Source organism: Dermacentor silvarum, chromosome 1 (assembly GCF_013339745.2).
Source record: "Dermacentor silvarum isolate Dsil-2018 chromosome 1, BIME_Dsil_1.4, whole genome shotgun sequence".
In the NCBI taxonomy this organism is placed as follows: domain Eukaryota; kingdom Metazoa; phylum Arthropoda; class Arachnida; order Ixodida; family Ixodidae; genus Dermacentor; species Dermacentor silvarum.
Genome location: NC_051154.1, coordinates 32,488,084 through 32,510,553, shown reverse-complemented (window position 1 = coordinate 32,510,553; position 22,470 = coordinate 32,488,084). Strand labels below are relative to the sequence as shown.

General features: G+C 44.9%; 1 protein-coding gene across 1 annotated transcript in view; it reads right to left on the bottom strand.

The window, feature by feature from the left end:
* Positions 1 to 22,470, bottom strand: part of LOC125946210 (uncharacterized) — a 479,274-nt gene that overhangs the window by 185,612 nt on the left and 271,192 nt on the right. The window contains exon 3 of the mRNA XM_049668882.1: positions 18,091 to 18,283. Coding sequence (XP_049524839.1) covers positions 18,091 to 18,261 — 171 coding nt within the window. The 5' untranslated portion in view covers positions 18,262 to 18,283. The remainder of the gene's footprint in view (positions 1 to 18,090; positions 18,284 to 22,470) is intronic.

Sequence of the window (22,470 nt, the reverse complement as noted above, 5' to 3'; positions counted from 1 at the left end):
ACTTGTTTTATGTATGGCGATTTTATTTATTCTGATTCTGTGCCCCGCCTGCTATGATCTCGCAAGAGATTGGCAGTATTGTAAATAAATAAATGAATAAAATTTAAATAATAAACACCTCACCAGGTGGACGAGAAATGTTTTGCACGTGTTGTTTACGTTGTGGAGGCTTCGCGCGCGCTAAAAGAGCAGCGGATTGTTTGCTGGATGCGTTTACTCTCTGTCGCTTACTTTTTCTTACTGGCCGCCGCAAAAACGCACAAAATGAAAGTTTGCCGGCAATCAGTACAAGGAAGTCAGAGGGCGCGAAGGACCTGGAGACGTACTGCAAATACCTGTAATTCTGTACCTCTAATACTGCAAAGCAAGCTAGAAAAAAACAAAGTCGAGGTGCCACACGAGCAAAATCAGACAAGAGAAAGACCCAAGACGGAACTGGCTACAAATATAGGAGATTTTAGCTCTCCTGATTTTCTTATGTAAGCGCTGTGCTTTGAAATCTTTTTGTTGATTTTCTCAGAACCTATTTTTTTTGCGATTTCTTCAAACGCAAACATTCATAACTTTTTTTCCTAATAAAGATTTTTAGTGACACTTGGCACAAGTTTTTATCCCATTATTGGGTGTGCAATGAACCTCAAGAAGTAGAATCGTGCCACAAATTTTGTTATGGCTGCCTTTTAGACCAAGACACACCTAATGGAAGCACATATGATTTAGGTTATTATATCACTTTGCATCGATTATTCATCTGGTCTCAGTAAATTTGGTTCATTGCACAGGTCAAAGCCTCCCCTATACTACTGCCAAAAATTGTGTTTTTCTATCGAGTTAAATTAGAGTTATGGGCGTTGGCGTGAGACCCACATTTATTTAGTTTTTCAAATAAAAATATTTAAAAAGTAATACATTCTTTAAAAGGTTCACTTGGGCCTAAAAAGTGTGCTTTATGATCTAGACAAATAATTTGTATAGTTTTTTTTAACTTTTTTTCCCAGCACTTATCTTCATACCTCAATTCACACTTGATTCACTCTTGATTCACCCTATCAATGTTTGATTCACCTTCATTCACTCTATCCCCCATCTAGGTTTTACTTCCATCACACTTGGTGTGCTCTATTACTCTAAATTTCCAATTTTCATCATTCTTGATTCACCCTATCAGCACTTGATTCACCTTCATTCGCTCTTAATTCACTCTTCCTTATCTTAGCTAACTCTATCTCTTCATTACCTTCCGTTTGACTCATATCACCCAACTCTTAATTCAGCATCCATTCACTCTTAATTCACCTCTCTGTATACCCATTATAACTTCAGTTCACTTGCTTAATCATTCTTCCACCCTTAATCGCGGTTTTGTGCGCATTATCGCCTCTTATCCTAAAGGATCATTTCGTGTCGAATACGCGGTTTTGAAACGGCCTTGAAACGGAGACCTCACCTTCAGTCATATAAGGCTTTCGCCTTAAAATCTTTCGCAGATGTACGCCAATCAGCGCATAAATACATCAAAGACCGCGAAGCTTTGTAAGTGAGTTCTGACACCCTTCGCTACAACTTGGAGTCTATTTGTCGGCTGTTCTTAGCGACGATTCATCACCGACGCCTCCTGCGCGTTATCACCGACACCCCGGGCACACGGACGCTTCGGGGCTCCAATGCAGACTGCGTTGGTGGCCACTCTTGTACGAGCGCAGCCGTACAAACTCTTAGTTGACCTCCAGCGTGAAGCCGGCAAAAAGCAATGTGAGAAACGAAAATTACGAATTACTGGCTAAAAAACCATGATAGGAAGGTGTTGTCTATTCGTGTGAGTATACACAGGGTAGCTTTTGTTTTATCATCATTGATAATTACGTTTCAAAGTAAAAATGTGAATCTCTGACGCGTGTTGCGTTGTTTATACGTATATAGACACCGAGCAGACCGCCGCACGCCTGCCGTCAACGAAGCATGAAAACGGCCGCGAAAGCATCTTTAACAGCTTTGATGTAAAAGCGGACTTCAAAACGCCAAATAGCACAAAATGCAAGCACGAAATACAAGTTACGCTCGATTCAATCATCCGACGGGAAGAAGGAGTCGTCTGGCCGGGGCCAAGCCGAAACAATTTTCATCATCCCACCGTCAGAAAGACACATGAAATCGTCCTCGATTCTGCGCGTGCCGTGTCTGTCCAGCGATTCACACTCGTACTTATTAGTCTCAGAACTTCTACTTTCCCCCATTGTCTACTTTTCATACTACTGTGGCACTGATAAATGAGCAAGGCGAAGCCACATGACTTAACACACACTACCATAATCTCTGAAGGCCAAACGTTTCTTTCTTTTGTTATTGTCTCTCAATGACAGCATCTGCGTGGCCATCCCTTGTATTTGTAATGCAGACGTCGTGTGAGTCAATGTCGGACCCTAAAGAAGCACAGCGACCATTTAATATATGGTCATCAAAGAAACGGACATTGAAACAAACTACGTTTAGAAATGTTCACGACTTTACGAAAAGAAACACGTTCAGCGATTAATGTCAAACGCCAATTTATTCTTGCGATTTACAATATTCTTGCCGAGTACGTTCTGTAACGGCAAGGAAATTGAATGGCGAGTCTGAACATGTAATGCCGGCCTTTTTTTATCGACAAAGTAATGCAATGTTGCGATCAGACGTTTATTGTAATAAGTAATAGGGCCAGCAATTTCGGCACATTGATATCCCATCAAAAGAAGCACTGCGAAAAATGCGAAGGCGTTTTTGCACGAACTGGCAATAAGGCGCTGGCGAGAAAGTCGCATCGTAAATTCATTGTACTCGTAGTGTGCTTTTCGCCCGTCGAGAATGGCTGACACGCGCCAAAACTTAGCATGCCGTGGAAAGTGGACGCCGCCCTCTTGTCCAACGTTTAATATATCTGGCCCTTCGCGATAACAACTCCTGACGCTATGGTGTCTTACTTCTCTGCGGCGTGAAGTATATGCAGAATGAGTAAAAGAGTTAGTTGTCCTTGTAAAATCACAGCCACAACGAGATTTCTTGAATGTATACTACAGATTTGAGGGACGCATTAAGTGGTTACATTGATAAAGACAAGCCGTTGTTTATTTTACGTACCATAGTTCCTTCAGTTATAGTACGCAGTTCGCACATTTGGTCTGAGCTGAGAAGACGCGCTCCCAAATTTATTTGGCAGGGCCAATTAAGAGACTCGCGAGTCGAGCTTCCCTGAGAGACACAAATGTGTCACGCTTCATAACGTGTCACTGCATGCATACGTGCAATCATTACGAGCTTCTTTAAATAACACTATTTTTCATGCTTCGAATGTCATCTAATTGTTTGACAGACCATTAATTTCCGTAACGCTTACGAGCCTATCGGAAATCTATACTAACTCTTGTTCCCCGAGAAGGAGTCGCTGTGCTTGGAAGTGACTTTCGGCATCGACTCAGTAATTCATGGCAGGCGTGCTCTGTGCCCGCCGATTATCCAAACAATTAATTTCTGTGCGTAGCCTGCTTATCGATCTGTTTACACAGTCTACTTTAAGAGCAGCAATACTACGAAAGAAAAAAAAATGCAGAGTTCGCATAAGATGTGTGAATGTTGAAGAACAACCGCATACAGAGTACGTAGGTCTACATCAAGTCAGTATACTAGGTGTTTCTGAGAAGACTTCCATCAATCTTTAAATATCACCTGTGGCATCGAGCACAATTGTAATCTTTGAGCTGGATTGCTCAAACAGGCGGACATTATTTGTACGAGAAATCGAAAGGCATAACCGACTAATTAAAAAATACTAATTATGTTGTAAACTAAATACTTCACAATTACACCACAATAGTGGCTATGGTGTTGGGCTGCTGAGCACGAGGTCGCGGGATCGAATCCCGGCCACGGCGGCCGCATTTCGATGGGGGTGAAATGCGAAAACACCCGTGTACTTAGATTTAGGTGCACGTTAAAGAACCCCAGTGTGGTCCAAATTTCCGGAGTCCCCCACTACGGCGTGCTTCATAATCAGATCGTGGTTTTGGCACGTAAAACCCCACATTTTTTTTAATTACACCACAAAATTGCATAATTTGCTATATTGCAATTTTACAAATTATAGCCGGAGAGTTCGCAAGGCGGATCCACTTGGAACAAATTTTCAGCATGGCTCCCGTTCCGATATGTTAATTCGCGAGCTTTGCGAAGAAATTCATAGGCGGTCAAGTTATTTTTGTGCTTCAATCCATAAAACGGCGTTCTGCTAAAAAAGTAAATGGAATGACAGTGCAATTTTACCGCAAGTTTGATGGTGCATGCTCGAATATGGTGTCATCCCCATAATTATTTTCAAGTAAATATGCCTTGCAGTCTCATTGGCTGTAATTTGTCAATTAACATATTTGCTCTAAGGCAATTAGTTCAAAGCTAATTAGGGATTTTTTGTTAAGTCGTCTATTATGCTTTTCCATTTCTCGTGCAAGTAATGTTCGTCTCTTGTAGTAGGCCAGCTCAAGGATTAGAATTTTGCTATCTGCGACAGGTAATGTTTAAAAATTGCTGAAAATCTTCGCAGAAACACCTGGTAGACTACGCGTGTTTCCGTGAAACCATATGAGGTCTAATCAAAGTATAACCTCGAATATCTTACTGTGCAAGATACAAAGATAGTTATCGTGGTTTTTTGCAGCACCTGGAGAGTGATTTCGCAAATTTCACTCCAACATGAGAGTAACAGGCTACGAAAGGTAATCAAGGACCTCGAACTCTCCGTTGTCGTATATCGTCGACGCAAGATATGCAAAAGTTCTGGAAGTTATAATATACTTGCAAACAAAACGTTCTAGGTACAATTTTTTAAAGTTACAATGCTTTTGCCACTGCAGACTTTAAAATGAATTTCTGGGGTTTTACGTGCTAAAACCCCGATCTGATTAAGCGGCACGCCATATTGGGGGGATCCAGAATAACTTTGACCACCTCTGATTCTTTACACGCATCTAATGCACGCAACACGAGCGTTGTTTGCATTCTGTCTCAGTTAAGTTCCCTGACATAAGCAGCCTCGGATGCATTGAACGCAACCACGTTAGAACCCGGGGCTCACTTACATGACACTCGCGCCGGTTGCTTATTCGTTCGCAGCCGACGGTCGTTTGCGTTCTTAGAACAGCGCTGCTCTTCGAGACGGGGGCCGCTGGGGATGGCACACTTCCACTACGGTGCCCAAGATACATAGACGCTTCACGAACAAGCGTATGTCGCTCAACGACATACACTGTATAGGCGTGCTCTTGTGGTTAACACAAACACAGGCACTGCCAGGGGTGGCGGCATTACCGTTGCGGTGTAGGAAATACGCAGTTTACGCGGTCGAGCATACGTATGTAACGGGAGTGCTTGCGGCAATGTCACCGTTTTTATTTATGTAAGTTGAAAAAGTCACGGTGTGCCCTCCGTGTTCTTGATAATGTGTTGTGTGTACAGCGAGTGTACCGCAACATTCTCGGTGGGGAGCAGTTAAGTTCACTGACATAAGCAGCCTTGCATGCATTGAACGCAACCGCTTTAAAGCTCAAGGGCCACATGCATGACACTCGCGCAGGTTGTTAATTCTTCCGCAGCCTACGTTCGTTTGTGTTCATAGAACAGCGCTGCTTTTTGAGACAGCGCACTTTCACTGCGATGACCAAGATATATGGACTCTTCACGAACAAGCGTGTGTAAAGAGGTGCCAAGCAGCCGCCTCACGGCGCGCAAGTCGCTCAGCGAAAACATAGGCGCGTTCTTGTGGCTAACACAAACACAGACACTGCCAGGGGTGGCGGCATTACCATTGCGGTGTGGGAAGTGCACGGTTTACGCCGTCATGCCTATGTAACGGGAGACCTGGTGGCAACGTCGCGTGCGAGTACGATTATGCAGCATGCCTGTGGTTAGCGGCTCGCGGGGCGATTTATGTGGTCGCGGGGCATGCCATCGCACCGGGCCAGCTGTACCGAGGTGTTTCAACTTCGGGCAAGATGATCATGTGGCGTTCGTTTAAGTGATGTTGGCCTGTGTGTTCCAAAAACCGGACTAGAAAAGGGGGCGGTTACAGTTTGAATTGTTGAAAAGAACTGATTGGTAGAATGTGAGCGAGGAGAGCTAAAATACGGGTACCACCCCTACTCCGGGAAGCCCGATCGGCCCCGGTGGCCGCGCGCGCCCGCGCGAGCCGCTGTATCTTGTAAGCCATCTGCGTCGGGGACACAGTCCACCTGTGTGAAGGCCTCCCAGGGAGGGCCTCCCAGTGAACGAGGGCCTCCCAGGGAGAGAAGGGCTTCCGCGACGCGAGTCGTCGCTCTTTCCCGGACGGGGCGCAGTTAATCGCGCGCCAACAAAGCGTGTCCCTCTGTTGGCTTAATTGTGTCGTGCGCTTCGGTTTGTTTGGCGCGCGTTGTCAGGTGGCAACGACCGCGGGCGACCTGGCACGCAGGGTGCACCGCCCTACCTACTGCGGGCCTTGCAGCGCGCACTGCTTGAGGCACTGAAACTGTCTGTAACTACAACATTCAGCAGCGAATGCATCATGCCCGAATTGCTTCGCCCAAACGATTGCCTCCAGATAGCCTGATGCCTTAGGTGCATACGCGAAAAACCTTCTAGTGGGGTCTCGCTCGGCCGTTTCTTTGTCGACGATTGCCTCTGCAGAGACACCAAATTACATGGTGCGCGAAAGCAGAGAGAACCTTCGGGGCGCGCTATTTCGTCCTTACTTGACCTCGTCTGTTCTGCTCAGCGGCTGCTTTTTATATAGCTAAGACCGCGAGTGAGTGACCCCAGCTACATCTATTCGCCCGAACCACAATACTGTGCGTTTCTACAGGCAGCTAGGCCCTGTGCGCCTCCTAAACTCGAACCATGACTCAGCCAAAAAAGTGCTGAGTCAGGGTTCCAGTTTAGTGAATCATAGGAAGGATGACTTACAAAAATGACTGCAAATTGTTGTTTCCGAATGATGAGGACTCAACAAAAAAGTGATGAGTCACGGTCCGAGTTTGGTGAATTAAGGATGACTTGCAAAAATGACCGCATAATATGGGTTCAGAGTGACGATGACTCAGCAAAAGTAAGTGCTGAGTCACAGTCTAAGTCTGGTGACATAAGGATGAGTTGCAAAATTAACTTTGCCATACATGTATTCGGAGTGAAGATGACTCAGCAAAAAAGTGGTCGTCGTGTCATTGAGTTAGCGGCGATCGGGCTTTTACTTTCAAGTCGTTTTAGTTGTAGCATAAGCTTTGTCATGCTAATTATAATAATTAATTTAATCACTATCATGATCATTTATCAATATTTATATTCCTCATGTAATTACCTATTGATTGATATATAATGTTATGGGGTTTGTAATTACGTCAAGGAGCTATCAATTTTTTGTTCATATTTTCCTGATTTTCGAAACCACTTTTTTTAAAGTCTCCTCAAAACGAGACATATAAGGCTATCGCCTTAAAAGAAAAAAAGGAACGTGACCTCAGAGCCTGCTTTCAGCCGCACCTACTACAACATAGAATCCAAGACACACTCCAACAAAAATGTCACTTCACTGTGCCCGAAAATATCTGGCGCGTTCTTTTTGACGTTCAGACGGCCCTTATGTTTCTTATCGTTTTTTTTTTTTTGGTTCACCCACTCAGAAACGCATTTTTTCCTCGCGCGTTAAGTATTGGCTGTGTCCTGATGTGTGAACATTTACACTGAGCAGGACGCGGGCGCAGTTCGTAGTGTGCGTCTTGTGGTTGCTTCCAACACATCTCCGCCCCTGATATTGGCGTGTGTATTCCTTGCGCAGCGCCACGTCGCTACTGAGAGACTACCGTCTTCTTGGCCTGCGGTGTGCGACCCTCGATGAATGCCTATACTCCCGTGGTTGTGCGTTTCGACGGGACCAGGCTTATCACGCCTTCCATGCTTTTCTGAAAGATGCTGACTTAGCTTCTCGTTTGTAGCTTACCTTTTTTCAGTGTTTGCGAGGGACAAGATCTTGGACATAATTTCTTTTATTTTATGGCATTCTTTATTAGCGTGACCTGCAATGTTCTTTGCCCTCCCTACCTACTGTCGTATTCTATTCTTTGTTATTGTTCCACTTCAGTCTTTAAGATCTGTTATCTTGTTCTTTGTTTGCTCTTTCTTTCCCCTCTTCCTATGTTCGATTTCTATTTTCCGCCTCTCCTTTCTGAAGAGTAGGCAGCCGTCGTGCCTCCTTTCGGTTGCAGTTGCCAACCTGCTCTTCGCTTTGTTTTTCTTTCTTTCAAGTGTATATATGCTTTCAAGCCAAATAATAAATACTACTACTACTACTACTACTACTACTACTACTACTACTAATAATAATAATAATAATCAATCAATCAATCAATCATGTTTATTTAACGTGCCCAGGAACAACCCTATAAGGTCTGAGTGCTGGCGCACACATACATTACAAACCAAAAACAAATAATAATAATAATAATAATAATAATAATAATAATAATAATAATAATAATAATAATAATAATAATAATAATAATAATAATAATAATAATAATAATAATAATAATAATAATAATAATAATCGACATTCGCCAACCTATACTTCTACCGCAGCTAGTTCTTCTTTCGTTATATCAGATTATGTCCTGTGATAAGTATGGCAACATTTAGTAGCCAATCTGCGGTCTTCGAAACAAAACTCATTCCCTCAGCAAGATAACAGGCTAATCAATATGTCTGGCTGTACAGTGTCTTTTGTCTTGTTTGATATGTTCGCTTTGCTATGCGATGACATGAAAACTTTGCGTGCCAAAGTGTAGTGAACCTCAGGGCCGCTTCCCTGCCTCGCATATTTGTTTTTTTTTTTTTATTTTTAGGCGAATCTCTCATCTTGAAACTTGCGTGCCTCTATGATCGCCGTCTAGCGTACTTTAAAGGGGAAAGAAAGGACGTATTGCAAAGCACGGAGCGGAGGAAAAATCGAAGGCAGTACAACGCGGCGCGCACTAAACATGGAGAGCAAACTTGCACTGCGATCTTTCGCCTCTTAATTGGATCTTCAAACCTGCGCTCGTGTTTGTTTTCCGCTACAATGGAGCCACGATCGTTCGTCGAGCGCCAAGCTTCGCTTCTCTCAGCGTTGGTGTTTCACAAGGAGTCAGCAAAGGAGCACAAAATATTTCTGCCACGTTATTAGCTTCGCACTGTCTGCGAAGACGGCTATGGCGCGGTACGCGTAGTCACGCTATCTACCGCCACACAGAGAGAGTGATGAGCGATGCTTTGCGACTGAAAGACCCTCAAAACACAATTATTCAATTCACCACCTCCTTCCGAACGGTTGGGTTGGCTTGATGAAGAAATGCTGCATGTCCTTATGCTATCACCTTTTTCATGCATTGCTAAAATCTAGTAATTTTTTCTATATTTCTGTGTCCAGGACAGTAAACAAGACATGTCACATGACACCCTTTTTGTTCGCTAGCGTGCGTGCGTGCGTGCGTGCGCGCGCGTGTGTGTGTTTGTGTTGTGTGTGTGTGTGTGTGTGTGTTGTGCGTGTGCTGTGCGTGTGCGTGTGTGTGTGTGTGTGTGTGTGTGTGTGTGTGTGTGTGTGTGTGTGGTGTGTGTGTGTGTGTGTGTGGTGTGTGTGTGTGTGTGTGTGTGTGTGTTGTGTGGGTGTGTGTGTGTGTGTGTGTGTGTGTGTGTGTGTGTGTGTGTGTGTGTGTGTGTGTGTGTGTGTGTGTGTGTGTGTGTGTGTGTGTGTGTGTGTGTGTGTGTGTGTGTGTGTGTGCGCTTGTGTGTGTGTGTGTGTGTGTGTGTGTGTGTGTGTGTGTGTGTGTGTGTGTGTGTGTGTGTGTGTGTGTTGTGTGTGTGTTCCTCTGTCTGGTGATTCATCGACAGAAAAGCAGAAGAGAGACAAAAAAATATATAAAAAGACAAGGCAGGGATCTTAACCGGAAAAGCGTCTGGTTGGCTAACCTACGCTGGGGGAAGGGAACAGGGGAATAGAAAGAACACAGGGGGAGAGATAGGTGATGAATGTGTGCGCGTGGTGGACAGCACCATGCAGTCGAAGGCGCTCGACAGGCCAGTCGTTTTTGAAAAGCACAAAAGTATCTGCACTGGCTTTTGGGCCGTTGATCGGTAGGGACGGTCTTCCAGTAGTGTCTGTACGCTCAATGGACGATCATCTAGTCGCCTCAATGCATTGGACATTGATTGTCTTTGCATATAAACTCGAGAACCGTGGCACAATACGTGGTCAATAGGTGGTCTGTGTTCTCATTGTAGGCAGCATACGTCACATACACGACTATCAGCCATTCCAAATAGTGCTGAATAAGCTACCGTGAAAGCAACTCTCAACCACAAACGACACAGAATAGATGCCTCGCGAAGGTTTAGTCCGGAAGGTGGTTTGTGTTACAGCGAAAGGTTTAGTCTAGGGCGCCCTGTATCTGCGATATTCCCCTCAGCGAACGAGAATGTGCGTGCCAGTACGCGAAGCTGCCTCAGAGCATCTGCCCTAGAAAGTGGAATCGGGACCCAGTGGCCTTCTTCATATCACGTCCTAGCAGCCATGTCTGCGTGAAAAATTCGAGGTTCTAGGCATGCACTTGCTTAGGCTAGAAGTCAGCTTCAAACCACGCACACGCACTGAAAGAAGAATAAACAAGGAAGTATATCGTTTGCTTCTGTTTTTTTTTCCTTCTCTTTTATTTCCACAAGTGCTCCGATTTGAACTGGCTCTTCGCTTAGGGCTCTAAATGATGGCACTGAAAATTTGGTGGGTATTTATTTAATCGTACATGCCATATATAGTTCTGCAGGAGCAGTGCAGAAATATGTACGTAAGAAAAAGTGGCGCTGTTGCACAAGATTATGAACGCTTTAGAGGGATAGTGCGTCAGGACAATGAAGCGAGCACAAAGCAAAGTACCAAGTAACGGCCGCAGAGAGGCCGAACTGTGCAACAAGAAATCCCTGGGAACTTGTCCGCTACCACTTACCAGGGCAACGTGCCCCATCGCGGGTGCCGGAACAAAGACTTGCAATATGAATGACGGGGGCGAAATTAATGATGCGCGTAAAGCTCGGCGCGCCACCACCGCTGCCGACGCCGCCACGGGTATCACTGCCTGTACAGTGCAGTACAGCGCACGCTCCCAGCAACGACCTGGCTCAGCGTAATGTTTAGCCCTCGGTGTGCTTGCAGCCGTGGCTGAGATTGGCTGCGCGACAGACCCGAAACGATTTTCGCTTTGGTCGCGATGCGGTTGCATTTGGGGTCGGATTACGGGAGCCGCCTTAACGCGGGAAAAGACCCTTGGAAAGAAAGAAAGGGAATTTTCCTCAGCGCTCCATCGCACTGGTACGTCTTCTCACATTGCGGTGTACGAATGATGCTCTAAGCCAGCACAAATCACCGCGTCCAGTACGCGCCTTCACCGCCAGTCAATTAGGGTTGCAGATGAGCGTGACTGATGTGCATGTTGAAGATGTAAGAGGCTAGGGTGGAGGAAAGCGTTGAGTGTTTCACGGTCACATGCCTTGAACAACGTGCCTTGGACAAGGCTAGCTCGTGAAAAAAAAAACAGCTTTCAGACTAGTCACACTGCTTCTAAAATAGGCGGGACGAACACCGCGGCAGAATATAATCTCTGCGCCGGCTTGTGTTACTCATGTCCCGTAGTACGCGTACCTTGCACCGGCTTTGCATTACATTTTGTGCTTCATTCGCCGACATGGTCCCAACAGGCGTAGTATTTGATCATGTCCATTCTTTGAGCATCGTGTTCGCACCTGCTGTGGCCCGGTGTGCAAAACATAGAAGGAGCTAATCTAGGCGCTATGGAGGCGAAAACGACGAAGACACGAAGACACACGAAATGTGTACCACAAGCGCCGTGCATGTCATGTATGTTCTTATCCTCGTCTTTTTCGCGTCATAGCATCTAGATTAACTATACGTACCAACTATCCCGATCCTCAATAGTGCAATATCAGTGTTTTTGGAAGAAGGGCATACGGCGATGGTAGGATATTCACCATAGCAAAATATGCAGAAATACTTCTCTTTTCAACGTTCGCTTTGTATACGTATTTATGAGGGCAAAATTCACAAGCCACACAAGGGCCGGAAAACACGAGAGTATTTGTAAGCTCGCGACTACAATTCGGTGTTGTTTTGGGTGGGAGCAGCTTTCTCTTTATATTGGAAATGCGGCGAACAAAACAAACTGGGGCTGATTTCACATAGCTTCTCGTTCGTAAGTTTCATTGGCCTTTGGCCTGGCTCCTTCGCTAATAATATGTCGAGCATCGGGATTGACTGAAATCATCTTTTACGAACAATTCTAGCGTAAGAATGTTTTGTGTGAATACGCACCCTGGAGCCGAATTGACGAAACAAATCTCTTATGCTAGAATTGTTCGCAATAACAAATTCCAGCCAATGCTGATGCTGTTGCAATGGCAAATGAAGCTGACGAACGAAAAGCTTTGCGAATTTGGCTCCTGGGCCCGAATTCACAAAACCTTCTTACGCTAAAATTGTTCGTAAAAAAAAGTTTCAGCCAATTCTGATGCTAGACATATTATTAGCGAAGGCGGTTGGCCAATGGCAGAGAGTACTTACGAAAGAAAACCTCGGTGAATTTGGACCGTGATTTCGAAACAAGCTTAAAAGAATGTTTGTTCTATCTGATTATATTTTAAACTGTCCTCCTTGCTATTCGTATGCCTTCGTTATATATCTCGCGGCCCCTATTTATAAGAATTATACTAGAAGAGAAGCTCGGGCGAGTTTGTATACGAATTAGTATACGAATTAGTACGAATAAGAATTAGTATACCATCGTAACATATCGCACGGCTGATATTTGCAAAAGCGAAAAGCGCTTTTGCGGTCGAAAGGGACGCGGGCCCGCATTCACAGAAAGCTCTTGCACTAGAATTGTTCGTAACAGGAAATTTCAGCCCACCGTGATGCTGGACATTTTAGCGAAGGTGGCCAGACAATGAAAAAATAAGCTTACGAACGAAACGATTTGTGAATTCGGTCCGTGGGTCCTGAGGTAAACGCTCTTATATATTACAGCTATTTAGAGATTGCTTTGAAAAAAGAAACACAGAATTTTCTTGCGTTATTTTCAACCACACCCGACGGTTGATTGACGGGTGCTGAGCTCAGCGTGCTCGCTATTGCTATTACCATTTACGCGCTATTACCAGCGGAAGTGCTGTAGCTCTTCTGCTGTAAAGTATAAGATGTTTGACGGCACCTTCTATATAACGAAGAAATGTTTAGGCTACTGAGACTAAGTCAAAAATTGGTTTAGATATTCATCAATTCAGCAAACAAAAAAGTCCTATCCTTGCAACCATAGTTTAAACTGCCGGATAACCATAACTTCCATTCATACAGCAAAGGTAGTTTTCATTTAAGCGAAGCGGCGTTGTAGTTAGCTAGAAACCTGCAGCATAGTTTGCCATTTATACCATTTATTATTGCTGTTCATTTACGACAAATAAGAAAACAACTCTTGCGGCGATAAAGAAAGCCAGAACTGCTCATTCACTTTGTCGGTGATGGGCGGGCAGAAGAAAAAGAGATCTGCTTCTACAATTCTTTCTGCACACATAAAAATGGTGCAATCGAGTGGGCAAGCGTCCGCAAGACACAACCTAAATATCTCAGTCTGCACCCAGTGAATGCAGGACCATGTTACTTCATTATTTTTCCTTATCTCCCATATTAAGCACCATATTACTTTCTCCTCGAGCGGAGCAGTCGATCAAAACCAAGCGCACTATGAAGGGGTACAGCTGAACGCCTTTAACCCCCTTTCTACAAGTCTAAAAATAATGTTATTAGGTAAAGTTTGATTATGTGTATGAGAATATTGCATTTGTGTACTCACAGTGATATACACCGGGTGCACGTCTGAAGTATGCACTAAATCTGCGTGGGCATCTTACAAGATACTCTGTTATATGCATGCGATATACGTGTTGAAGCTGTATTGGAAACACACGAAAATGTTAAATCGGTTGTTTTACTTATTCGGATGCTGTGAAATTATGCGAAGAGAATTTGTCAGGCAACCAAAGGACAAAGCTTCGCGCCTGAATTTTTTTTTTTACTTTATGCCTGAAATTTAGTTACTTTCGCGAAAAGGGCCAGTATCACGCGTGATGCAAATCACGGCTGCAATCACCCGAGCTTCAAATGAAATATCGTCAAATGAAATCTTTTTATTTTCAGAAAGACAATATTTCTGCGGGAGGCAAGGCAGAAGAAGCCTTGACGCATGGCGAGGCCGTTGTGCCTGTGAAAAATACACAAGCTGCAGAAGTGATTAAGGAGAAAATTTATCATTAGAAATCAATTTATCATTGAGGAGAAACTGAATACAAAAGAGATAATCATAAGTAAACCAAACAACAGTGAAAGCTTTCACAATGCTAAACGTTCAGGGTATAATATTACCAGGACAAGTTATAGAACCAAATTTCCGAGCCAAATGTTCATGACCGTGGCCGGTCTTTGTCAGCAGCCGAAAGTAGGACGCTTCCTAATGCGGTCAGTCAATAAACATTTTTTTAATAGTGTTTGCAAATTGTCTTGTATTCGACTAAGCGTTCAATTCGGTTGAAGCCCGACCTCCTGAAAACATAACAGTACTTGTTGACACCAAAGATAGCATTGAAAGCGTTAAACCCTTCCATAATTCTGAATATCTGAATCATGCAGTTCACTGATTAATATTGCGTGCATAATTTTCAATAATACCTGGCCCGAACGGGCTCTTCCACAAAAGGATTTTACTCTGCTGGGATCGAAAAGCGCTATGTCTAGCGTGAGCTGCTTCCTCTTATTTCTACTGTCCTTAATTCGGTAAACAATATACCGGACCTCTTATGTAGAATTTTCTCGAGGTATAGAAGCGCTCTGTAGTGTTTCCACGGAGACGTGATCTATACGCTCAGCCTATAAGGGCGCCGATACTTCCAAAGCGAAACTCGTTGCGTGGGCGCGCCAGCCGATCCGAGGAACCGCCATCTGCTGGTGTGCGCAAACCATCAGCGACTGAGGAGTCTAACAGCCGCACGCCCAATCACGCCGGGCGTGAGCTTTTTGCTCGCGCTCTTATTCCTTTTTTGCCTCCTCGAGTGCGCAGTGCCGCACGGCCAGCCGCAGTAACGGCCTATATCTCAATCTTATCACGCGTTGTACCTCTCTCGATCCCCTTTCTCCTCGGCGTCCGAGCTCGATCGAAAAGGGAAAGCTCTTCATCATCCGCGCCCGGTTAGGGAAACAACGAGCCCGTCCAGAGACGCCGATAAGCGGGCCAGCGAAAAGGGAGAAGAGAAGCGGCCTCCATTAGCCCGTCCTCCTTTTCGGGAACCGCCGAGAAGACCGGCTCTCTTTCTCCTCGCACGGGGATACGCACTGTTTGCCGAGCTATCCGGTAGCTTAGGGGCTCCCCGACCGGGGCCCGCCGGACGGCGAGGGAAAGCGGGCGAGAGCATATTAAGACTCGGGCAGGGGGGACGAGCAGCAACTCAGCGCCACGTGCAGAGGCTTGCTTTGCTTATGACGCGAGGCACTGGGCTCGGCCCGTTGCTCCACGCTGAAACAAACTGTCGCTGCCTGCTCACAATTAGCGGTAGCTCCGCGCTGTGTTGTGCTTTATGCAGTAATAACGCGGCACAGCTCTGATTCCTGATAGGTTTCTTTTTTTTTTTTGTTCTTTCCCTCACGGCACGCGCGGACAGTGTTCCGAGTAGCGAACGTTCTTTGGACTTTTTTCGCTCCAACTGGCATCTCTGTTTTATGGCACATGAGCGAACTCAACCAATGACCATGCGATGGACGCGTCTTTGTTTCGTCACTCGCGTACGATGATGTTTCACTTTGAGACCCCGCCGTTCTCAAGTTACCCTTTTTGTCTTACGCAAAGCGAGTCAATAAAGTATACTTTTCTAAGGCACCATGCGATGGCGTCTTTTAAAAAAGCGCCCCAGAGTCCTGTACTAATAAGGTAACATAAGCACCTGACATGAACTGTACTGTTTGCTATCCTGCGGTACCTTTTCTGAGCGTACATTATGAGATACGATTACAGAAATAGTGCAATCACTTTTTGTTTGGTATATTTTATCCATAATACCATGAGGAGTTTTCGGACAAAAACAATTGTTGCAAAACTAAAACTACCACAATAAATTGTGCTGTTTCTTTCGGAACAAAGGTTGTTTAATTACTATACTTAATACAAGTTTCACCATTTTGTAGGTAATTTTCTCCTCACTTCACCTTCTGTTTTACCAATAAGTGAAACGAAGTAGGCGAGAGGCAGGACGCTTCCAAGTTCTCTGATGTCCTGGCTGCTTTTGGTACAATAGCCGCACGCGTCCATAAACTTTCAACGAATGAAGGGCTTGATAGCATGAGAAGAATAAGCACCCGTATTCATAAAAAAGCATTTACGCTAGAAATGTCCGTAAGAGCAGACGCTAGCCAATCGTGTTGCCGGACGTATCATTACCCAAGGTGGCCAGCTAACGGCAAACAGCACTTACGAACAAAAAGAATTCGGCCCCAGGTTTCCTCACGCGTGTGCAGAACACGCGCGCAAAGAGGCCTCGAGCCTTCTTGGCGCGTTTCTATAGGAGACTAAACCGCTAGACACGCGGTGACAAATTTTCGTGATCCGGAAATGTTCAGAAAGGGTCAGGCGGAGTAATTGTCACGCTCAGACTACCAGGCTAGCCTGCAACACCATCTATATTCACCACTAGATTCATCCAAGCCTCCTCGAATCGCACAAGATCCTGTGATGATGTCGACGCGAAATAAGCGTTGAGGGCGGCCTACTACGACCGCAGCGGGGTGATCGGAAGGAATCGCGCGAAGTATGTTCCAGCGTCACGAGTGATGGGGCGAGCAGGCACAATCGCGACCGAATGGGCGGTGGTCCGCAGCCCCGCACAGGGCCTGAGGCATGCGTCCGCAGCCGCGAGACAGAGTCGTCGCCCATAATCGAATTTGTGCGGAGAACACGCCCGCCGCAAGCGGGGACGCAACCTGGCTTGCCTCGGGGCCTCACTCCAGATTTCTCCTGCCACCGTGCAGGCCCGTCGAGACAGCCCACAGAAAAAAAAAAAAAAAAAAAAAAAAAAACTCGTCTTGCTGCCTCGTTACACAAATAAGCTGCTATCGTAGGGGAGGGAGCACATAATCTCGTTCAGAGGGCAAATTTTGCGCAATCACGTTTGATTGTCAACGTGAAGACAGTGGAGAGGAGATCGTACCTAATTATTTCCAGGTTTGAATGCATTTGTTGAGTTTGTTCGACTTTAGTTCATCAGACATATTTAGTTCTATTCAGATGTTTTCGTTTTAAAAGAAAATGTGGTCGGCTTACCCCCAGAGGTAAGCAAAAAGAAAAAAAAAGCATACAGCTTGAGGTTATCCAGAGATTTTCGTTGACACTGTTTAGGATATTGTTCGTAATAGTACGTTGAACTGACGTAAGCGCTCTTGGGCATTCAGTGCAATTGGTAGAATAGAGGTACCATTCGGACGCGTTCTTGTAAGTAGCAATTCAAAACGTCTACACATATGCTCTCATTTATAACCTAATCAATTAAAGAAGCGCACCCGCGCTAAAAGAAGAAGGAGAGTGAATTGGCAATGAAGACATTATAGTTGCTTGCAACTTCGCAATATCACCACCGAACCAAGAAGTTGAGTTATGTAGTTTTAATAGCATAAACGAACTAATAGATATTGTAATCACTCCAACACCACATAAATTTGCTCAGGAACAATGGAGCGCCTTTACGATTCTTCGCACTTCGTCAATGCTTCGAACGATGCTCCTAAGGCTATCAGCAGGACCGGGTAGTCGTGAGCGGCGGATAGAATTGAGAGAAAGGAATCATTACAGTATACAGGTCCTAAGTTCTCGCATTCCCCATAAGAACGCCGATGCAGCCGGTAAAGTTCCCTGCTACTAAAGTTAGCCGTGCCGCGTGCGTCGCCAGCGGCGGGTGGCTCACCTTGGGCGGCTTGGTGGTGAAGTTTCCGAGGTCATTGTGCAGCCCGAAGCGGTATTGGTGTGGCGCGTGCAGCGGCGAAGCTGACGAGCCGGTCGAGCTGCTGCACTCGGGCGGTGGTTCGGGTTCCCGCGGCGGCGAGTCCGAGCCGGACATGCCCGCCCACGACGTCATGGAGGCATCACGCAGCGGCCGCCTGCACAGTGAAAAAAAACCAGCACGGGTCAGAATCCTCGCACACAGCCTACGCCCTCCGTCTAGCATTCACACAAGCGCCAGTATCGTCTAGAACACTCGATACGGCCTGAGACGCCCAGCATAAAGCGACATTTAACGTTTACACACACACACACACACACACACACACACACACACACACACACACACACACACACACACACACATATATATATATATATATATATATATATATATATATATATATGTAATGAACGAGAAGAAAGGGAACCGAGGGGCCCGATTTTTACTAATCATATGATAAGAAGCCAAGAAACATTGACACCAAGAACAACATAGGGGAAATTACTTACACACTAATTGAATTAAAGAAATGATAATTAATGGAAATGAAAACGGATGAAAATACAACTGTCCGCAGGTGGGGAACGAACCCACGTCTTCGCATTACGCGTGCGATGCTCTCACCATTGAGCTACCGCGGAACCATTTTCCCATCCGCTTTCTGGGGTATTTATGTTTTATAACTAGAACTAACTCTGGGAGTGTTAGCCAGCGCCACCACTCACAAGCCTAGGGGCGGATGTGGAACACCCTTTCTGCCGCAGGCGTCACGAGCACCCCAGAAAGCGGATGGGAAAACGGTTCCGCGGTCGCTCAATGGTGAGAGCATCGCACGCGTAATGCGAAGACGTGGGTTCGTTCCCCACCTGCGGACAGTTGTTTTTTCATCCGTTTTCATTTCCATTAATTTATCATTTCTTTAATTCAATTAGTGTGCAAGTAATTTCCCCTATGTTGTTCTTGGTGTCAATGTTTGTTGGCTTCTTATGATATGATTAGTAAAAATCGGGCCCCTCGGTTCCCTTTCTTCTCGTTCATTACATAACGAGGGCTCGAATCCGGCAACATTGATGCCTTCAGGGAGCATATATGGGTTTATTGACCAGTTGCCATCACCCGAAAAGATCACGTGCTCGTGACGCCTGCGGCAGAAAGGGTGTTCCACATCCGCCCCTAGGCTTGTGAGTGGTGGCGCTGGCTAACACTCCCAGAGTTAGTTCTAGTTATAAAACATAAATACCCCAGAAAGCGGATGGGAAAACGGTTCCGCGGTAGCTCAATGGTGAGAGCATCGCACGCGTAATGCGAAGACGTGGGTTCGTTCCCCACCTGCGGACAGTTGTTTTTTCATCCGTTTTCATTTCCATTAATTTATCATTTCTTTAATTCAATTAGTGTGCAAGTAATTTCCCCTATGTTGTTCTTGGTGTCAATGTTTGTTGGTTTCTGATGATATGATTATATATGTATGCATATATATATGACCGAGAAAAAGGATAACCGAGAGAGAGGCCCGATTTTGATTAGCCATGTACATACACCCACCCACACACACAAGTGTGTACATTCAAAGTGGATATGCCTGACAAGCTCACCAACTACTGTCGTAAACTGATTACCTAAGAAGTTAATTAGTGAAGTTTTGATAATTAGTTGAATATGTGTTTTGATTTCTCGTGCTACTAATGTCCGCCTCATCGAATAACCCAGCTCCATGATAAGAATTATGCTACCTGCCACACGCAATTTCTAAAAAATCCGTAAAACTTAAAAATGAACACTCTGTATATCTGCATTGCATTAGACGCGTCACGCAATGCATTCCCGGCCGTCACCATGGGTAGGCTGCGGGTGCAGCGAACGGCAGAAGAGGCTGCCGTACGCGAACGTAAGCGCGAGTGCGATCGTGCCCGTAAAGCCGATCCCATGTATCGGCAACGGCAGAACCTTTGACTGTCTACCACAGCGATCACAAGGCAATACTGTGCAAGTGTAGAGTCGTCCGTGAAAGTGTGAGTGTGTGCGTGTAATGAACGGCTACATGATCTGAAATAAAGGCTATGCAACTTAACGAAATGTGTCTTCATTCAACTTCAACATTGAAAAAATACAATCCTAACAAAGCAATCAAATCACATCTGCATCGCATCGGGTCGCGCAGCATTTCTTGTGTTCGTTGCGTGTTCGTTGGGTTTGGACTTTGACTTTGATTCAGTTTGCATGGGAGAAAGCTTCGCGTTAAATCATCTTTCTTTAAGAAAGGGGCTTTGAGTTCTTGTTGTTGTCGTTATATCCTTTAAGAAAGAAAAAGAAAACTCCTAGAAAGACACGAGAAGGAATGATTCCAGGACTTTGTTTTCGAGTTCAACGGCGAACTTGCTTCGATATGAGTAGTATTGCCCATTTAGGGTTTTGCCCCTTCGCTGTGTCGTCACTGTCACCCATCTTGTCCATCTTTCTCTCCCTCTTGCCCTTCCGCCAGCGCGGATGAGCTGGTTAGAGGAATGTACCTCAGGACAATCTCTCTCCATTTTTCCTCATTAAACTTTTTTCTCTCTTTCTTTCTAAGATTGCATCATTGGGCACAAAGATTGTGCATTGTTACCAAATCAAAACTTGCACCAGTTTTAGTTTAACAATCAGATCAGAACTTCAACGTGTATTGCCGTAATTTCGAACGCTCCCTTGCAATATATATCCAACGCAATGATATCGACTACCACTGCGGCATTTTTCTGTGGACACATACAAGGCTCCACATTAACTGGACGAATGATTTTAAATAAGAACTCAGCGGACATGGCTGCTGAGATGATAGTCACTGGGTGGACCAGCCCCCAACGTTTAGCCTATTCTGTTGCCTTAGCTGAGCAGTAATTGGGAGTTAACTTGCTTTTTTTTATCTCAATTTAGCTGCACATGTTTCATTGTGAAAGGTATATGGTGCCTTTGAATAATGTGTGAGACACAATTCTTCGCGGTACGTTCTGTTTTGCGTAGTTATACCTTTCGGCACATAAAGAACATCAGGTGGTGCCTTGAAAAGCCCACGTGAAAGTCTGCTTGCGCGCCCGAGTCGTGCTGGTCGCGTGCACGCTGCAAATGAACAAATAGTTATATCTACGACGCGTCCGTGATTACCCGTTATTCTGAGATCTGACGAGTCTTAGAACTAACTGTTACACTCCTGGTATATAACAGATGACAAATCAAAATGTGCATGTGAAGTGCCTACACAAAAATATAGCGCACATCGTGGACAAAATATATCGTTAGTTTTACCTGAAAAGAAGGGCTCCTAATTTATTATAATTATTACAAATTTGCCTTATGTTGGTATGAGTACCTTTTAAAGCATGTGTATTTTACTAGACCCCGTTGAAAGATTTGCCTCAGGTCCCTTTTGTCAGTTTCAAGCCGCTGAAGCGCAAGCGAACTCCAGTCGACACTGGTAAATCCCGTAAGCACGACACATATTGTGTGCACAGTCGAAGGCGCCATGATCAGTAACTGCGGCAATATGTAATCGCAATAAGAACAAAATAAATAAATAAATAAATAAATAAATAAATAAATAAATAAATAAATAAATAAATAAATAAATAAATAAATAAATAAATAAATAAATAAATAAATAAAAAGGAAAGGCGCGCTGTAAATAATGTGACTGTGAAATCCTCTTCCCTTTCTCGGCACTGCAGCCACCCTTGCGCGGTCTTTCGTGCCTCGGGGTGTGCGTTCAAAGCGTCAATGGCAAACAACTTAGGCAAACAGGATTCGTCTCGGAGAGACTTCATCGTTTCGGCGCGGCTTCCTTCGCAAATTCGACGAGAGAAAAGAGAGCAGTACGCGCACCTTTTGCGTTCTTTCTCAAAATGAGTCTGTAGGATGCGAGTTCAAAAGGCCGAAGGTAAAATAAAGGGCTCTTCACGAGAGTTTTCAGTGTTGTATTTGTTCTGGTATTAGAAAGGAAAAAAAACAAAACAAGAAAGGCGTCATTCTGGGTCCACAGACCATAAGGAGAGTCAATTAAGGACAGTCGTTTTAAAAAGACAAAAAAAGAAGAACAGAAAACGAAAGAAATAAAATACCTGAAACCTGGCCCTATAGCGCAACACCTGGTGTTTTGTGTTCTTCGCGTATCTGTTTCTTCATAGCGTGCTTCTGTGTTCCTTCGCCCAAGTCCCATGCGACCGCACCTGCTCTCCTCAGCGTTTTCAAAGGCGAAGGAAGTAGCTTTTCATAAGGCCCTCTTTGCAGAGCCTTTTGTGCCAAACCAGAAGGCGTTCAGCTAAGGGCCCGTCTTAATGAGAGACGATACTGTCTTAGCCCCTGATAAAG